The sequence below is a fragment of the Gymnoscopelus microlampas genome (assembly GCF_963454915.1).
Source record: "Gymnoscopelus microlampas genome assembly, chromosome: 13".
In the NCBI taxonomy this organism is placed as follows: Eukaryota; Metazoa; Chordata; class Actinopteri; order Myctophiformes; family Myctophidae; genus Gymnoscopelus; species Gymnoscopelus microlampas.
The window spans coordinates 17,724,251-17,737,103 of NC_139950.1; the positions used below are offsets into that span (position 1 = coordinate 17,724,251).

The following is a 12,853-nucleotide window of genomic DNA, read 5'->3' on the forward strand; positions in this document are numbered from 1 at the left end:
CACCTACTGATTGCTGCAAGTATCTGAATTCGTTTGTGATGCAGCGGGCATAGCTGGGCTGCTCCCAGAACGCCACGCCGCGATGGTCCAGGGAGCAACGCCGACTAGTGGTGCCTGAAGAGAGGAAACAGAGGGGAGGAGAGGAGAGGGGAGGAGAGGAAATGAGAAGAGACAAGAAGGCAGGAGAAGAGTGTAGAAGAGAGGAGATGGGAGGGGAGGGGAGGGGAGAGTGAGGGATGAGAAGGCAGATGGGGATACAGACACAGAAAAGGGTTGGGGGGGATGGGGGGATGGGGCGGGGGGAGGGGGGAGGGGGGATGGGGGATTAAGACCAGAGGAAATGCGAAGTAGTTGGGAGTCGGGGAAAAAAGAAGAAGGAGGACAAAAGCAAGAAGTGCAAAGAGTGAAAATATAGATTAATTCCTCTTCATGAGACATCTTTTTTCTCTTTCAATTTCTTTTCCTCGTCACCCACACATTTGTCAGTAGAGAGAGAGAGAGAGAGAGAGATGAAGAGAGAGAGAGAGAGAGAGAGAGATGAAGAGAGAGATACAGAGATGGGACTTATGTGGCAGGCAAATGCTGCAGTGTTTGTGCCATATACTATTGTGGGCAATATCCATGTATTTATATGGACATCCACAGCACACATACACACACACACACACACTGCTTCATTTACACTCCCTGTCCGAAAATAGCCGATCTACAAGCTCAGCTCGGCTTAGTGGTGGGTCGGCTATAATATATTCTGGGCCCGCGACACTGCTGTGTACGTCGAAGCACGAATCCGTCGCCTTCGCCAAGCGTGCCGTCGTTCATGCCATGATCGCTGTCAGGCGGTGGTGGAAAGTAACTAAATACATTTGCTTAAGTACTGTACTTCTTACTGCAATTTTGAGGTATTTGTACTTCACTTGGTAATTTCCAATACTTTTACTTCTACTCCACTACATCTCGGATCCAAATATTGTACTTTTACTCCACTACATTTATTTGAAAAATACTTGGCAGATATAAATTATTATATTATATTTTATACATAGGCTATTTGAAAATAGCAGATCTACAAGCTCACAACGCGTCGCTTCGCGACGCGTTGTGAGCTTGTAGATCTGCTATTTTCAAACATTTTAGTACTTTTACCTTTGATCCTTCAAGTATATTTTGATGCCAATACCTTTGTACTTTTATTCAAGTGACATTTTGAACACAGGCCTTTTTTACTTGTAACAGAGTATTTTTATATTGTGGTATTGCTACTTGTACTTAAGTGAAAATATCCGAGTACTTCTTCCACCACTGCTGTCAGGCTGTCTGTACCATGAACACGGCGGTCCTGAAATAGCAGAATATATAACATAATCTCCTCCTAGAAGGCGTCCAGCGCTGCATGCAGATCCTCTACCTCCACACACACTGTAGGGGCCTCCCAGCGCACCTCCCCAGCTGTCCACCTGCAGGGCTGCACTTCACACATCACCCCACCGCGTACATGCAGCCAACACACACACACACACACACACACACACACACACACACACACACACACACACACACACACACACACACACACACACACACACACACACACACACACACACACACACACACATCACCCCACCGCATACATGCAGCCAACACACACAGGTGCTTCACATCGCAAGGAAAACTCCCACGAGCACCCCACACTTCCTCTGGCCATCATAGCTTGTTCTTCTCTCTCTCTCTCTCTCTCTCTCTCTCTCTCTCTCTCTCTCTCTCTCTCTCTCCCATCTCTTCCACCCTCCCCCATCCCTCTCTCTCCCTACTACCTCTCTGTCTTTCTGTCTCTTTCCATCTCAATCTTTCTCGCTGTCTTGCTCTTTCATGTGTCTCTCTTTCTCTTCTCTTTCCCTTTCTATCTCTCAGTTTCTCTCTCCTTCCCGCCCTTTCCCTCTCTCTTCCTCTCTCTCTCCATCTCTCTCTATCTCTATTTCACTCCCCCTCTCTCTCTCTCTCTCTCTCTCTCTCTCTCTCTCTCTCTCTCTCTCTCTCTCTCTCTCTCTCTCTCTCTCTCTCTCTCTCTCTCTCTCTCTCTCTCTCTCTCTCTCTCTCTCTCTCTCTCTCTCTCTCTCTCTCTCTCTCTCTCTCTCTCTCTCTCTCTCTCTCTCTCTCTCTCTCTCTCTCTCTCTCCCACCCTCCCTCCATCCCTCTCTTGTCTTTCTATATCTCTTTTTCTTTCTCCCCTTCTATCTCTCTTTCCATCTCAATCTTTCTCTCTGTCTCTCTCTTTCATGAATCTCTCTTTGTCTTCTCCTTCCATGTCTTTCTCTCCATTTCGCTCTTTCACCCTCTTTTTGGCTCTCTTTACGTCTCTCTTCCTCTTTCTCTCCATCTCTCTCTCTCTCCCTCTCTCTCTCTCCCTCCCTCTCTCTTCCCCTCCCTCTCTCTTGCCACACAAAGAGGCAGATAGATCAAAAACCACCCTCGTAGACCTCCTTGCTCCAACAGCTACCTCGTGGCGATATGCACCGAGGACATCAGTGGACACGAAACCGCCCACCGCCCCCCCCACCACCACCCCCCCGCTGTGCGATGCACCCATGCAACAAGAGGACTGTGTAGCCAGAGGCAAGCAGGAGAGGACGCCCACCCCCCCCCCCCCACACCCCCCAACTACACACCCCACTGAGCACCTTACCCCCCCCCCCCCCCACACCCCCCACCCACACTGACTTCACCTGGGCCATTTTATCACGGTTTATAACACAGTTAAATCCTCAGTAGCGGGCCGAGAGCGCTCGAATGGAAAACCGAATGGACCCGTACGGGTCCATTCGGTTTTCCATTCGTGCGCTCTCGGAGTAAAATGAACGCTGAGGATTTTTTTTTTACTGTGCACAGCGGCCAGGTGCCATATCTTTAAAGCTGCAATATGTAAGATTTATGTTCTTCACAGGGATTCAAAAACCCATGGTCTCTTCCCACGCGGGAGAATTTCTACCACTGAGCTTACACCACGGAACGAGGGGGGATATCTCGCTTTGAGCTTCAGCCAGTGTAGTAGCCCTAGTAAGGGTCTAAGGCTATTGTTCAGACTGGCGGCCCAAATCAGATTTTTTGCCTATCCAGATTAGTTTTTTTTTAATCAAGTCTGAATAGCCTATCAGATTCGAATCACATTCGTAGGTAGTTTGAAATGTGATTCAAATCTGGTTCCTAAAGATGTGTCTGTCTGGACTGAAACTACAAAGCTGCACGACTGTAAACCAAAGCATCACACACCTATGTTTTTATGCCGTTACCACAGTAACCAGTGCAGATATGTCAACGACGTCTGAATACAAAAATCACCGGCAAACAACACTAAAGATCATATTTGACAAACAAATTGGATTTACCTGCACTCTAAACAAAGCCTGCATTTCTCAACAGAAGTGTAAATTTGCCATACATATTGAATACAATAAAAAACCCTATTCTTTCAGAATTTTTCTTGCTAGTCTTGGCTTAGAGAGGGCAGAGAGAGACGGCGAGAGACATGCAGCAACGGTGCCCAGGAATTGTACAGGACTTGCATCAGAGCCTAATATGTGGTAGTACGCACCTTAACCACTTGGCTATCAGCGCCCCGGGTTGCACCTTTAGGCAATGTTCTGTTTCTACTCATCCTAGTCTAGTAACATAGTTGATATAACCTAAGTGTAAGGACCTTGTGCACAGCAACACCTCCAAGCACCTGGCAATGGTCAAAACTGTTCTCTTCTTACTCCCCCACTATTCCTCCTCCTTTATCTTGTTGTTTTGTATTACTATTACCAATGCTGCTACACAGGTATAGGTTTGGGACCCGGAACCGGAGGAATCCGAGGAACCCGATCTAACATTGAGGAACTGGAATCGATTCCATCACATTTAGGAGCCGTTTCCGTAACCGTTTTTTATCACATTGTCAGAGCTGGTATGTGTGGACTTCACGTCTGCTGTACAATTACAATACCGGTCGTTCACAAAACCTTTTAATTTCAAGTACCGCCATAACTCTGAGAGTTACAGACCTCTAAGGGTCCATTTGGAACCCCCTATTGGGATCGTTAAAGGGAATCGTTAAGGAATCGGAATCGTTAAAATCCTAAAGGATCCCAAACCTTATACACAGCGCCGTGATTTGGGGTTCTAGGGGAAGGCAATTGCCACCCTCCATATTTTGAGCGTGTCATTACAGGCAATTATTACTTTTTTATGTTTTTTTATTTTTTCCGCATCCCGGTGCACTGTGAGAGCTTGTAGATCGGCTATCTTTGCTATTTTTGCAAGCAGACTTAACCCATTAAGACCTGGGACGTATCTGTGTCATTTTTAGATTTGAGCTAAAAAAAGCATTATTTTACACTTTGGCTATTCAAAAATAGCAGATCTACAAGCTCGTAGCGCGGCACCGAGTGCCGCGCTACGAGCTTGTAGATCTGCTATTTTTGAAAAATCGTGAAAATGTGTGCAAATCTTTGAATATAATATATTCAAAGATTTGCACTCATTTTTCACGTTAGAAAATGTTCGCTTTAAAAGAAAATATTATTATTGTAACTCAAATCTTTGCTTCTGGGGTCCCTGGAACAAAATATTTTGAGATGGGGGTCCGCGGCCAAAAACATATCATTTTGGGGGTCCTTGACATGAAAAAGATTGAGCACCACTGATATAGAAACGTTTGTAGACATTTGTAGAATCGGCTTCAGGTCTTAATGGATTAAGTGGTCATTTCTTTGCCACCCTCTAGTTTTTATGAAATGACGTCTCTGCTAATACAGTGCCTGAGGAGCAGAACAAAACATAAAAAAACGTGACAATAGAGACCACCTTGTAACCTTGTCTTGCCAACGTACCCTTTCCACGGCAGCCATTTTGACGGGCAAACAATAACAGCTGGAGGTAATAATAACGTTAACTGTGGGGCGTGTTTCCTTTAGGCGTGAGTGTGTGCCACTCACAATTAGCGTTATTGCCTTGTTCAGCAGCGCTCACCAGTGAAAATGGACGTTGTGGAAAAGGGTCCGTATTATGTGTAGAGCCAAAAAGCCGTGTACAGTAGCTTACTTGCACAGTTCAAATCGCTATTAGCAATCATAATTAGAGACACGCACACATTTGTTGGACAACTTGCTTTTTTTCCCTTCTTTACTCGATTTGGTTTGTGAAATGCTTTCTGTTGCCATGGCACAGATGAGCGTACAGGTTTGTGGTGGTGTAAGTATCTAAGTGCATTTATACTGAAAATGTAACATTTTGAATGCAGGCCTTTTACTTGTAATGGAGCATTTTTATGTCGTGGCATTGCTACTTTTACTTAAGTACAAATATGTGAGTACTTCTTTCACCACAGCGCCAGCACTGCAGCACCTCAGGAAGCAATATAATATAAAGTAAATTAAAAGTACCTCAACATCGTACTTAAAGGTTTTCTCTTCTAGGCCGGATTTGAACCCGGTTTCCTGTGCGAGTGCTGACATTTTTACCATTGAGCTAATAGAGCCTATCAAATGGGACATAATGAGCACTTTCTACATTTGGTACTTCAAGTACGTTTTGATACCAATACTTTTGTACTTTTACTCAAGCCAAATTTTGAATTCCGGACTTTTACTTGTAACAGAGTATTTCTATATTGCAGTATTGATACTTTTACTTAAGTAAAAAAATGTGAGTACTTTTCCACCACTGCATGAGGAGTAAATGTACTTAATGACTCTCCGCCCCTGCTGACAGGTTGTAGGCGCGCGGCCCTCTGCAGTGTGTGTGTGAATGGAAAGTGTTTGACTGGAGGAGACAGGGCCTGGGATTAAATCACGCTGTGAAACCCGTAATGTAGCCACAGCTTCCAACAGTTTATGGGAAAGGCAGGCAGCAGCAGCGGCGCCCCTGGCACGCGTTTGGATCGGCACATCTGACCTGCTGATGATGATTCATCTGTACCGTTTGATACCGCCGCGGTCGGGGCAAAAACCTTGTATGTCCATTGAACACAGTGGTGGAAAGTATATTTACTCAAGTACTGTACTTAAGTACACTTTTGAGGTGCTTTTACTTCTACTCCACTACATCTCAGAGGCAAATGTTGTACTTTTACTCCACTACAATTATTTGAACACTTTAGTTACTAGTTTCTTTGTAGAAATAAATTATTACATTATAAAACATGCATTAACCACTTTAGCCCTATTTTATACCTAGGCTATTTTCAAACATTTTAGTACTTTTACTTTTGGTACTTTAAGTACATTTTGATACCAATACTTTTGTACTTTTACTCAAGTGCATTTTTAATTACGGACTTTTACTTGTAACAGAGTTACTACATTGCAGTATTGATACTTTTACCACAGTAAAACATTTGAGTACTTTTTCCACCACTGTCTAAAACCATTATGCAGACCATTTTAGCTTTCATTTCAAAATTTGTATTTTTTTAAATGGCGAAAATAGCCAATCTTTTAGATGAGCTGTTTTTGCTACTTCTGTGCAACACTGTCATGACAAAGTAGAATATTTTTCAAGTATGGAGATACAAGGTTTCTACCCGACAGAGACGATATGTTTTACATTTTCTTAACCCATTAACCTGTTAAGACCTGAGGCCGATTCTACAAATGGCTTCCAAATCAGTAGTTCTCACACTTTCAAGATTAAAAAAGAAACATGTCAAAAATAGCAGATGTACAAGCGCTGCAAGCTTGTACATCTGCTATTTTAATGCTATTTTCAAAAAATGACACAGATGCTTTCCCGTTTTTAATGGGTTGACATGAGCTTGTGGATTTAGCTACAGTATTTTAAATTTCTTCATATGTTTTGAAATTCTTTTAAAATATATTAGCGCCTATACGATATATGAGTGAATAACTCAACTTGTGGCCAATATTTTGGTATACGCACCACACACACATTTGTTAAATGGGTGACAATGGAAGAAGTGTTGAGACCATTCGTCTTGTTTTTCAACACTTCAGGGTCGCAGCGATCCTTTACCGTATGTCAAGAACGGAGCGTCTGCAATCATTTTACCAGGACGGCCCCAAATTCCGCCATAATATATCTCACAGTGCTAAAGACTCTCAGCAATGATCGCAGCTTGAGCTGTCTGATGATGAGACATTTTGTCCGTGCCCTTTAAAATAGTCAGATCTGCCAGATCTGTTTGGCTCCGTTCCCAATTTTGGAGGAGCCCTAGACCACCTATTACCAATGTTTTGAATAATGATAATTATTAATCTATTTTGTAAAATAAAAAAAATATAAAGCAAACAAATTAAAGTTTATAACAAATAAACATACCGGTAACTAACTTCATTGATAGATAAAACATTTATCTATCAGAAATGCTGCTCTACAAGTTCACTACGCGTCACGAAGCGTCACGACATGACACGTTGTGAACTTGTACATTTATTTTTGAAAGATTTCATAAGGTTCAAATCTGGACACACGTCATCGGCTGCATAATTGCCGATAGCGATGTCGCCAAAAAAGTCAAATAATGTCCGATATGGAGCACCAACAGCTAAGTGGTTAAGCCATTTGAAAATAGCCGATCTACAAGCTCACAATGTGTCGCGATACGACGCATTGTGAGCTTGTAGATCTGCTATTTTCAAAATATGTTTATATATTTTTTTGAAAACTTGTGAAATGGGACATTCTGCATAATGAGTACGTTCTACTTTTGGTACTTTAAGTACATTTTGATACACTTTTGTACGTTTACTCAAGTAAATTTTGAATTCCGGACTTTTACTTGGCACAGAGTATTTCTACATTGCAGTATTGATACTTTTACGTAAGTAAAAAGTCACACCCTGTGTGAAGGAAGCGGTGCCTTTGATGAGCCCTGTATTGATGTTGTCATCAATATTTGTTTATGTGACAGACACACACCCGGACAGACACACACCGGACAGACACACGGACAAAGTCAGATATAGAGCGGTTGGCACCGCTAAAAATGTGAATACTTTTTCCACCACTAAATAAAGGCAAGAAAAGCCCCCCAAAAATATTAAAAAGTGCCGATATATATCGGCCAGGCTCTAATTTTGCCCATATCCTTACCTGTGGCATTGGGGGGACATCGGTTGAAGGCCAGTTCCCCTGAAGGAGTCCGTCTCCACACCATGGATACCGCATAATCCTCAGGACAAATCTCATACGGTGCTAAGGAAATAAAAAGAAGGGGTTGAATGAAGTAGCCTACCCAGAGGAAAAATCTGCTTCTCATTTTAATCTCAGATGCTTCTCTTGAGCAACCAGCTTTTATTTCTCATTTGAAGATCACTTAAAGATCACCTATGTCTTTTTATGGCTCCTAACTTGAATACTAGGATCCGTAAGCGAGACATAGGGGGAGACAGGGGTATATACATTAGAGCTGTATTTGAGAGATACATGAGGAATAGACAAGATACAATAAGAGCTGTATTTGGGAGATAAATGAGACATAGGCGAGATACATTAAGAGCTGTATTTGGGAGATAAATGAGACATAGGCGAGATACATTAAGAGCTGTATTTGAGTGATACATGAGACATAGGCGAGATACATTAAGAGCTGTATTTGAGAGATACATGAGACATAGGCGAGATACATTAAGAGCTGTATTTGAGTGATAAATGAGGCATAGGTAAGATCTCCCTATTGGCTTTGTTAAGTCTCTTTAGCTTCTCATTGAGACATACATTAGCAATAATTGAGATTTAATTTCCCATTTCTCACTGAGGTATAAATGAGTGAACATGCTAATAAATATTTAAAAAGCAGCATTAATTGTGGCAAAAACACATTTATTGAAGTATCCACAAACAGCAGGCAGCTTTAACATATATTTATATGTACAAAAACAAAAATGTATTGGCATCAATTTACATAAAAGTTGAAACTTAGGTATACTGGGAGTGGGGAGACTAAAACTAAGACGAAAAATGTTCTACCTTTTTCCACTGACAAACTAAATGGAAACTAAATAAAAGCTATGATGACTAAATATACTGACAATTTCGTCAACAAATAACTAGACTAAAATGTTAGGAAGGGACTAGTGGACAAGCGATCTAGTATATGTCATCTTACAATTAGTTGCATGCTGAAAATTGCAGATCTACAAGCTCACGTGTTGTGAGCTTGTAGATTGGCTATTTTCAGCAAGTGTAACAGTCATTACGACGGCATCAAGGCCCGACAAAATACATTTTTAGTCAACTAAATCAACTGTAGATTTAGTCGACTAAAATCTTATGACATTTAGTTGACTAAAACTAGACTAACACTAAAACATTCCAGGTGACTAAACTAAGTGAAAACTATTCAAGAGACTAATGACTAAAACTAAAATCTGCTGCCAAAAACACTGGGGAGTACTTTGCAGCACGGCTCCGGCTCCGTTGGTCATGGCTTTCTTCAAGCCCTCTTCACTGAAACCATTGGTCCATGATGCCAGAGAGGAACACCGCAAGACGTATTCTGCAGACAGAGAAGATGACATGACACAAGTCAGTCAACATGGGTTTCCCCCGGTTAAATATATACATTTTAAAGACTATATGACTCTACAGACTGAGCACAGCATAGCCACAGACGAGGCCAACCTGGTTCAGAGTGTACTGTACGTCCCACCAGCGCAACATGTTGGAACATGCATTTTTTTTACTGCACAAAGGCAGCCAAATTGCCCAATGATAATGTATTGGTGACATCATAAATTGAGAATATAATTTACAAAACCAAGATTTGTCAAGGATCAAGTATATTTATATGTCCCAAGCTGGGCCTTTCACAGCAGATAATAAACGCCCTAAAACACAATACAGTAAGACAGACATGTGTATATTGTCACAAGATACCCCCAACAATCTTTCTAGCCCCCTTAAAAGGAGAATTCCATGCTAGAATGCTTTCTTACCTTTCTTTGTAGTTGTTACGTCCCCACCAAAGAGGTCCAGGTGTTTATTTTATGCAAAAACTCCTTATTGCCTATTTCCCCTACCATAGGCCCTCAATGAATTGTATTGAATGGAATGGGGCTATGGGGTGTTGTGCTAATTCGCTCATTTCCATCGAAATAAGTAGTAAAGTGTGCCGCTTGGGATATTATTTACATTATGAAAAGAGGATATATACAAAAATAATAATAATTTTGAGCAAAAGAAATAAGCGAATTAGCACAACACCCCATAGCCCCAGTCAATGCAATTCATTTAGGGCTCATGGTAGGGGAAATAAGGCCAATAAGGAGCTTTTGCACAAAATAACACCTGGACCTCTTTGGTGTGTACTTAACAACTACAAAGAAAGGTAAGAAAGCCTTTTAGTATGGAATTCTCCTTTAAGGGCATTTTTCTGTCTAATACCTAGATTATCATACCAGCAAATAGCAGCAAAGTATATGACAGATTCAATGAAGGCTCTATATCATTGATTTGTTTACCTGAAACCTGGCTAACTTCCTTAAACAGAAAAGGCACTGCTGGCCTTTCTTGCAAACAATTTCAGTATTGGAATCGAATTTCAGACGATTGTCGATTATGGTCCCAAGATATCTATAAGTGGTTACCAACTCCACTGACTGGCCATCTATAACACTACTCTGAGGAACTAGTGGTGTGACAAATACTTACTGAACAGTGCATCCCTCTTCGCCTCATCCAGTTTGTTCTTCCCCTCTGGGATGACACCATGCTTTCCGCATATGACGGCATTGCGGCACTCCTCATGGGTGAAGAACACCTCGAACAACGCGTGGAATAGCCTCTTGCAGTCCTTCCTGGCACGCTGGTGTATGGCTGCCAGCTGCACAGAGGAAATCAACTGTCCACAGCCTGTGAATAGAGAGCGAGCAATTAACCAACTGCATTTTAAGACATCAGTTTTGCACTTGTAAGGCTCAGCTACATTGACCCCTTTCTGCGCTCAGTGCACCATGAAAACAGACAACTGTGACCTTCTGAAAACTTCACTATCTAGTTGCAGCTCACAACACGGATCACTCGCTACCAAGAACGTCAGGTTCAGTGTGAAATGTATGGCAAACGTAAACATCCATACCTGGATATAGCTCCTGCTGCCCGAGACTGGACACTCCAGACTCTAGGTCACCAGGGTGATAAAGCCCTTCAGTGCGTCTAGTTGCTCAGAGCCTAGAAAAAAGACAAAAAAATCGGAGTCTACTGAGTGTATTTGTAAAACAATAAGATTGAGTACTGTTCTATATAGCTCTACAGTCTATTCTGATAGCAGTCATTGATGAGTATTTGTTCAGTAGCAGGGGTCGATCTCCCCTGCTCTTCAGAAAATTTAGGGATATTTTGGGATACCAAAGTTTTCCAGTCATGTCAGAGAACTCACAAAAGAGGTACAGGATAAAGTAAAGTTTCAAGTGAGACAAAGACATTAGCAGACAACTGAAAACTGCAACATTACAGGCAATAAAACTTACTGATACTGGAGAGCACAGTGGTTATCCTCCTCAACTGGAGCTGGAGCTTCTCCACCTCAAACCGACAAGAGTCGCAAGGCTGCCACCCTTGACCCTCTGGTATGCTCTGGTCCGATGGATTTGGTTGACCTGGAAAGATTGAAAGCACGTCAAAAACTGTAAAGAAAAGTAAAAAAAAAAAAAAGTAGAACGCAAAACTCATCTATGAATCCTGAATTTGAAGGACAACAGTGCCAAGTCTACTGACACTTAGCTGAGGAACCACACCTTCTACTGGAGCATCACTGGACGGAGATGGAGGTTGCAGTACACTGGGTGTTTCTTGGTTCCACTGATCCAAGTCCATATATGTAGCTGCATACGGCTGTGCAGAAAAGAGAAAAGGCCCTTAATTGTACTTGGTCAAAAATCATCAAAACTATAGGCTACTATACAAGCTCATAGCGCAGCACCGAGTGCTGTGCTCCGAGCTTGTAGGTCTAAATGGGTTAAGAAAGACATACCTCATCAACAGGTCGGCAGGCCTGTGTAGAAGAGGCTGGAGTGTATGGCTGTAGATCGGGGTAAAAGGTATCACAAGGTTGCAGAGACATAGAAAAGTAACCTTAGTTTGTAGTCTGTCAAAGATCTTTAAAAAATAGCTATGCCTTTATGCAATGCATTGTGGATTTTAGATAGACCAATCAAAAGCAATGTGGAATGTAATACAAGTCACAAATAAATTCAATCTAAAGAAAACATACCTCTTCAACAGGTCGACAGGCCTGTGTAGAGGCCGGAGGGCATGGCTGTAGACCATAGTTAAATGGGTCATAAGGCTGAGAGACAGAAAAATTACATTAGTTTGTAGTCTGTCAAAGATCAGTACAAATACATTTACTAAATGAAGTTGTGTTCAATGGAGTGTTGTGTTCATCACATAACATTCACCACAGTATAAATACACCCGAGATCAGTTGACTCAAATGAATTCCCCCCTCCTCCCCAACAAACCTTTTCATCCACAGCTTTGCCCTGCGATACTGTTAAATTTGAGCAGAAGGTGTGGTCTCTTACTACTAGTGAACCAACACTTACAGCATATCTGAAATGTTACAAAGTCTCAACTTAAATGTAGACATTAAATGTATTGAAAACATTTTACCGTGTCAAGAGCTGGGCAGAGGGCCTGGGGAAAGACCGGTGTGGCCCAAGGGCTAGCCCCACTTGAAAACGGATCATAAAGCTGGAGACATAGCAAAATAACATTAGCGGTAGTTTGTAGTCTGTCAAATTGAAAATCTACAGCCAATTGTAGATTAACTAACCAACACTTACGACATTTTTATCTTTAACCCATTTTGTACGGGACCCCTTTTGGTGTTTTAAGCATTATGTTATACTTTAGC

At 42.0% G+C, this 12,853-nt stretch overlaps 1 protein-coding gene across 3 annotated transcripts in view; it reads right to left on the reverse strand.

Annotated features, from left to right (window-relative positions):
* adgrb3 (adhesion G protein-coupled receptor B3) overlaps window positions 1–12,853 on the reverse strand; it is a gene marked incomplete at its 5' end in the record, with an annotated part of 241,850 nt that overhangs the window by 118,451 nt on the left and 110,546 nt on the right. For all 3 annotated transcript variants that reach the window (XM_084076725.1, XM_084076727.1, XM_084076726.1), the window contains 2 exons: window positions 8–114; window positions 8,089–8,190. In XM_084076725.1, coding sequence (XP_083932851.1) covers window positions 8–114; window positions 8,089–8,190 — 209 coding nt within the window. The remainder of the gene's footprint in view (window positions 1–7; window positions 115–8,088; window positions 8,191–12,853) is intronic.